Consider the following 7,470-nt stretch of genomic DNA (forward strand, 5'->3'; position numbering starts at 1 on the left):
ACAAAGGATTTCGATTTCGTTATTAGGTTGTGGTGGTCACTTCTATGGCTATTGTTGGGTGTTCGATTCATCGGGAGTTGCTGCTGCTCCCTTCTTGGTAAATGATTGATGGTCCTGAAGGAATTAGGAAAAAAATAGGATTATGTTTGCTATGGGGCGCTTTTTCTCTTAATGGAGACAAATAGTTCACTCCAATTAGTTGTCACAGTTCATCATTTTGTATAGTCTAGAGCTCTCTTAATATTGGAAGAATATATATGTGGATAGCTCTGACCTTGTTTGCTCACCATTGTCTTTGAATCGACTATGAATTAGAATGCATAATTAAGCATGATGATAGTGATGCTGAATTTATTACATTAGAAGATATATAGGCTCGTGATAACTGAATATGCATGGCTGAATAATAGACGGTTACTTTAGTTTGTGACTTGAAATATATCTCATGCATTGCACAAAACCTTGCATCTAATCTAACTATCATGTGCCTCTGAAAATATAAGAACACTTGACTGCCACAGGTGTGACTCATATCAGTTAGCATCAAAATTTAAATAACTGATTTATCTTCACATTTCCATCTGACTTGGGCTTCATATAATCTGTCATTTAGTGTTGAGGTGCATACTTTTTGCATCAGCACATAAGAATTCTGACATTCTTCAGGCTGAGTTTATTTCTAAACATCTAACAGAAGAGCTCAATGAAAGATGACTTCGAGTCTTCAATGCATACATCTCATTGCATAATGAGAAATCTTTTATACATCTGACTTGGGTTTCATTGTCTTTGTTTCTGCATCTTTCTCCAATTCCCTTAAAATCTTTTACGCTATTGTTTAACTATAATTTTTCTTTTTCATTCAGGCGTCACAACATTAATTAAGCAACTTTGGTTTGGCTACAAATGATGTGCTGAATTAGCATTGCTAAGAGAACGAGGTTTCACTAGCATGAATAATTTTTCCTGGTTGCACTACATGATTGAATCCTTACCGGTAGTAGTTGGTTGTACCATTTTATCAGTAGTAGTAGCAGAACTAAGTCATAGAGCTCTGTATTTTGTTACTGGAGATCTGTTTATGTGGTTGCTAACTCATAATAGTAACTAAAAAATTTATCCTTATATATACTATACTTCATTCACTTCACGATGTCAATACGTAGCTTCCAGTTAGTTGTGTTCTTGTGTATTCTAAGAATATATGATATTTACTTCTCTTTTTTGTCCAGTTAGTTTTTGAAATAATATACAGAAACATGTACTATTAGGTTATGAAAGTAATTTAAATATTTGCTCAAAGTATTTATTGTACATTTTCTCAATTGTTAATCTCTCTGCACAAGCTATGTGCATCAACAGGCTTACTAGTTTATTGGCACCAAAAAAGCGGAAGGAGATGGGGCAGCCAACAACTAGCCGAGAGAAGGCGCTAATGAGGGGCTCAACAAACGGACAAGGTTCTGCACGATATGTCACCAGCAGGGGCATAAGAGGACAACCTGGCCGGACCGGGGCCATATCCCGAAGCCTGTTCGTAAACCGGCCAGGTGCACAAACTGTGGCACTGAAGGTCACAGGTGAAACAACTGCAAAAGAGTAGGCGATTTGCGGATAAACAACATGTGAGGACCGACCACAATGTCCCTGACTAAGCTATCTGTTTGATCGTTTCTTTACTGTAGACCATTGTGTTGTGTAGCCAAGTGTGTGCGGCGAGAATGTGTTGGATTCCCTGTAAAATCTGTCTTGTTTGCATGCTTGTTGAATGTATTGTTGTGCTGATGGACGTGTTAATGACTCGTTTCTGAATAAAAATGAAACTCCTCTGCGTGTATGTTCAAACTGATACCAGCTTAGAATGGATGGTGTCTGTTTCTGATTTTTTTTGTCAGCATGGGCATGCATTCTGAATTTTTTGACAGTATGCTGATGTATTCTGAATTTTTTGACAGTATGATCACATATTCTGTTCTTTTGTCAGTATGGGCGTGCATACTGAATGTTTGATTGAATGCTTGTGCAAACAGAGTGGCGAGCATATTCTTGTTTGAGCTGACTTATATATTCAAACAACTGTATTGCAAGCATGGTTCCTGTTACCTGAATTTTAAAACTGAGGTAATCCAGCTATGTTTGACTGCTGGAATGGGGCACGGGATTGAAAGCTCGACACGTAGCAGTGTGCAGCTGTGACAAATGCATGCATCTGTGAGGTCGCGCGCCCAGTGCTCTGTGGATCCTATTCGAAATTCAAACTGCATGAGCGTTAGTCCAGAATCTGCAAGCTGACGGCCCACCCCGTTACAGATCGGCTGAGCCGAAGCCCATTTGGTTGACGTCGTAGCAGTTACGACGTTTGGCAGAAGTGGGCCAGTAGAACTGTTCGTCAATGATATACGGGAGAAATACTTGGGCCTGTTCGGGTCAGCTCGTGGATCACGAGGACGACGGACGGGAGGGATACCACGAGCAGGTGTGCTCGTGCTCAGAAGATCACTTTCGTCATCATTGACTGTTTTTCAGTCCGGAGGCGCTCTTGCTCCCTGCTCCATCCACGGCGAGCACGGTGGTTCTTTTCCCCTCCGTTCATGCATCGCCGGCCGGAGGGTTGCAGAGCCCTGGTTTTTTGGTCCGGTGCATAGTTAGGGGTAGGGATTGGTTCGTCGGCACCACTGAGGCGGTGATGGCCCGTCCTGGCAGGAAATAAGCCCTTTCAGCTTTGTTCCTACTCCATCAAGAACGACTTTTGGCACTGGTAGAGAGCTCGAGATTTCGCGCACCGGTCCAGACCTGCTCTTGTGATTTTTACTCATTACACTTTCAGAATGACGAGTCTACATTTGGAAATTGCTAATAGAGCTTGAGCTCCATGGAGCCTTAAATTTGAAAAAGTCAAAATGTTTATGTGTCAAAAAGTTCTGAAAAAACTACAGACATACCTATGGATGTATACTACTTGTCTCCATAGTTTCATTGTGAAATAGAGTTTATGCAAGCTACACAGAACAAAATCATGTATTTCTAGCACACGTACTATCTATCTATTATATTTCATTTTATTATATACTAAAAGGAAAATACGGAGGAGAATTAGAGATATTGACTAGAAAATCTCACATTAATCAGAAAATAACGACACTTCAACTTGTGGACAACGTGTTGTAACCATTCAATCTTCGCAACAAGATTTTATGTCAGCAAATGTATTAGAGACACTAGCTAGAAAATCTCTGGCGCGGCAGGGGAGATCAAGGGTGGAAGGGGAAGATAGAGCGGCCGCGGCACGGGAGTCACCCGTTGGGACAGCGTGGGGCCTGGCGAGTTGGTGCTGATTGAAGTGTTAACTCATTCTTTTCTCTCCAACTAAATTAGGCAGAACAGTGGTGAATCTTCAAGCAAGGAGACTGGCTCAATTTGCATCTTCAAAATAATACTCCAGTCATCTTTAGTTTGGCCAGTCCAATCATGTACTCACAACGCTCCAAGATACACGTGGAGTGAGGTTGGCATATGCATCAAGTTGTTAATATAAAGTCTTTGCTAGAAAGAAGAAAGAAAGAGGACTTCTAGTTGTGTTCTTTCAAAGCAAGTACGTTTGGGGTCAAAACGCCGCAAAAAACAAAACAAACATCATAGAATTCCGTGCAACTGGACACTATATCAGTCGCCGGTAGGTGCGCCGTATGTGCTGGTCGAAACTTACCAAATTTGACTCCAGTCAGTGGGTCACTGGTTGTTATTAGGAGAAACTGAAAGCCAGAACAATACGCTACGTACGTTCAAGTGAGCAGCTAGCTAGCCAGCACAACTAGGTTTCGGCCACCATGCAGTATGCAAGTTGTATGCTTTGGAAGGATCGTCACATCTTCTCCGGCAAACGTGCATCCGACGCCGGTTCTGTTAACTGCCGATCGACGTCCTCCATCGCGGTTAGTTAGTATGCATCAGATGAAACACCGACGACCACTCACAGTCCATTGTCGCAGTGCAGTGAAAGTGAAACAGTAATCCCAGATTGCTTAGGCTGTTCATTTATTTAATATCAGTGATTCCTTCGGCCATCAAACATGAAAATTTGTTAAAATCATCCTGAGCTCGCTCGCCTATGTGCTATCTTGCTGTTTATTCTACGGATGTTGAAGACTCTAGCATCAGCTTTGTTACTATGGTCGATGAATGTATTAAGTGCAGGTCTGATTGTCCTAGGTGTTATTCAGTGGACGCTTCGTTGTTGCTTGCCTGCTCCAGCCAAAACTTGATTATTTGTTAAGCAATTTGGTTTATAAAGGTTCAGCACCTTGGCCACTTCAGAAACCAGCTCCAAAGCATTAGCTTCAGCCTGTATGACTGAACAAGTCGTTGAGGCCGCTGCAATGGAAATAGCTTGGTGTTTCCGTCCTGCTGACGAAGACGCCCCTACAATGCGTGGTTACTATATTTGGCCATTGAAAAACGAGAGGCAGTTTTGTAACTACAAGTTTGCCTTTCTTTATTCCTTCTCCACCGCATTACAATTTAAAATTGTTGAAACAAAGATTAGTAACATCCGATGTAAAATATTCATAAATTACATTGAAGTTGTATCAGAGTGTTCTGTTATAGCTGCAAGTAGTCTTGGCATTGGGGGCATATCAATCTCCTGTAGGCCCTCAAGAACACGTACCACTTCATCCATTGCCGGCCGATCAAACTCATTATCTTGAATGCACCAACATGCAACTTTGCAGACCCTTTCAACTTGTACCGTATTGAAGTCACCATGTAACTGTGGATCCACCAAACTCCCCACATCGCCTTTATGAAGCCTGTTGACGACTTGTACAGGGAAATATTCAACATGATAACTGTTGCTAGTGTATTCTTCACCTGAATTTCTCCTTCCCGATATGATTTCCAACAATACCATGCCAAAGCTATAAACATCAATTTTTGGTGTAACAGCAACTCCACTAAGCCACTCTGGGGCAAGATAACCTACAGTTCCCCTGAATGTAGTCAGAATTCGACTAAAATTTCTTCCCAGAAACGTTGCCAACCCAAAGTCTGCAACTTTAGGAGCAAACGATGCATCGAGGAGTATGTTTTCTGGCTTAATATCACAGTGTATGATGCACTTGTGGCAACTCTGATGCAAGTAGAACAATCCTCTAGCAACTCCTAGGGCTATTTGATACCTGGTCCTCCAACTTAACACACCAAAATTGCTCTTAAATAGATGACCATCAAGAGATCCATTTAGCATATGTTCATAGACAAGCAACCTATTATGTCCTTCACAGCAGAAACCAATCAATTTGACTAGATTGATATGTTGGATCAGTCCAAGTGAGCTCACCTCAGCCCTAAATTGCTTCTCTCCCTGGCGAGCACCATCAAGCCTTTTCACCGCTATCGGAGTCGATCCACTTAAAACTCCCTTATAAACAGAGCCAAAACCACCTCCTCCCAGCTTTTCAGAGAAGTTTTTTGTAGCATGAACTAAATCGGTGTATCTGAAGGCAATAATCCCACCACAACCTTGGTTATCGTATAATGGAGAACAACACCACTTGAATTTGTTCCTCTGAACCACTAAGAACATCACGAGCATTATTAACACAAAGCTAATAATGCTTGCAGCAATAACAACTCCAACGCTTAGTTTTCTTTTGTTTTTGCTCAGACTTGGAAAATCATTGGCCGCAAGGCGAAGGTAAAGAACATCTTCAGCAAAAATTTCAATGCCATCATTCAGATTTACACTAAGCAATTCCCCATGCCAGACAGAGCACATGTTATTGTTATAGGAATAAGCAGTGCAGGAGCAGGAACCTCGACAAGCTTCTTCACATTTGCTCTGAGTGGTAATATTTTGTATGCTTTTTGGATTGTAGGGCAATGTAACATGAGCAATAGGGTGGAACATGTCTGTTGAACTTGTCTTGTTGCTAGGGCAATGTAATGGTGTATTTCTGATGCATCCTCCTGTCCGATCATCAAGGTACCAATCCGTTGGTGACTTCTGAGAGAAGCTCTCCATACAATCACAGAATGGACGTGCAGTACCGCGTGCAGTGCCATTGCAGACCGTGAAAGGTCCGCAGGTTGCCGTCGGAGTGCAGGGATCAATAGGTTTGGATTGTACTGTTTGCCACGACTGTTCGGCTTCCGACCATATATTCAGCTTGATCTGGCCAGAGATGTCTAGTGATAATGTGGAAGCTGATTCATCAGGTGAAGTGTACATGTAGTACTCCTCTTCGTTGTTATCAACGTATGTTACGTTAATCAAACCTTTGGTCCGCGAATCCGAATTTAGAACCATCATAATTACTGGCAAAAGTTTGGACATTTGTGATGTTCCATATTCCCAATTCCAGTACACTACTGAGGGATTTCGGCGTTTCATGATAATCCCACTGGTGGCTAGTTCAAGGGTGTATGAGCCAAGACCTGGATCAATCAGGCTCTTCTTTGAGATGCCCAGTCTAGTCAAACCGGTGAGCTTGTTCCGGCCTCCCTTGGCACCAGGAAGCAGAACATCTGTTGGGTGGTCGAAACTCTGCCACAACGGCAGACTAGATGATGGGCCTTCTGTGAGTACAAGGTTTCCGCTGTTCAAGAGAACGGTGGTAGTACTGGTGTTTATGTTGGTTTGTCTTCTATTGCTGATGTGAGTGGACCAGAGTACAGACTCGGTACCGGCATGGTTCACGATGGCAAGATTGCCATCGCTAGAGATTTTGAGCTGTGTTAGGTGGAGCTCAGGGCCGGATATTGGCTTCTCTCTATTAGCAACCCACACGGTAGTGAAAACCGGAATCTTATTGAACCATATGCCAAGGTACCAGTTGGGGGAGGTGGTGGTGTCGGACTTACTGATGGTGGTGCGTGCTGCAGGCTGGAAGAAGCCGAGCGCGAACTTGCCGTTGCTTGAGACGAGCTTGTCGCCAACGGCAAGCGTCTGGGCAGCCGTGAGAGTATCATGTGAAGTTGTAGAGGAACATGGAGGAGCGTGCAAGGAGGAGACGAGGAGAAGTAGGAGTAATGTGTAGAGGGCAGGCATGGATAAGAGTGTCCAAGGACTTGACAAGTGAGGAGATGAGCATGAGTAATGTGTTGACGCTGGAGGGATGTTGTGCTGTTCGGAGAAGGCAGAAGAAGTGTTTTTATAGAATGAAAATGGCGGAGCGTACCATACACGTTCAGATGATTGAAGGAGAAGAAGGGCCCGCTTGGAGAAGAATGGCTACATGTTTATCAAAAAGAGTCGAATGGCTACATAGTATATATACCCACATGGGCAGCCACTTGGACTAGTTATACGTGTACTCACACGTCCTATATGTGTCAACAAAAAAGCGGTCAAAAATGTCCAGCTGAAGGAGGACGTACGGTCCACTTGGAGTCAAGTAGATTAGCATGTTCAGCTGAGTGAGGGAAGCTTCCATGGCCCTTTCCCTTGCTCCAGCCAACTCACGAGTCATC

General features: G+C 43.0%; 1 protein-coding gene across 1 annotated transcript; it reads right to left on the bottom strand.

Moving 5' to 3' along the window:
- Positions 1-4,480: 4,480 nt before the first annotated feature.
- LOC119361721 (G-type lectin S-receptor-like serine/threonine-protein kinase At2g19130) lies at positions 4,481-7,101 on the bottom strand. The gene has a single exon (XM_037626848.1). It carries the CDS (start codon positions 7,046-7,048, stop codon positions 4,571-4,573), a length of 2,478 nt encoding a protein of 825 aa, XP_037482745.1. The 5' UTR covers positions 7,049-7,101; the 3' UTR covers positions 4,481-4,570.
- Positions 7,102-7,470: the final 369 nt, after the last annotated feature.

This window comes from Triticum dicoccoides, chromosome 2B, assembly GCF_002162155.2.
Source record: "Triticum dicoccoides isolate Atlit2015 ecotype Zavitan chromosome 2B, WEW_v2.0, whole genome shotgun sequence".
Taxonomy (NCBI): domain Eukaryota; kingdom Viridiplantae; phylum Streptophyta; class Magnoliopsida; order Poales; family Poaceae; genus Triticum; species Triticum dicoccoides.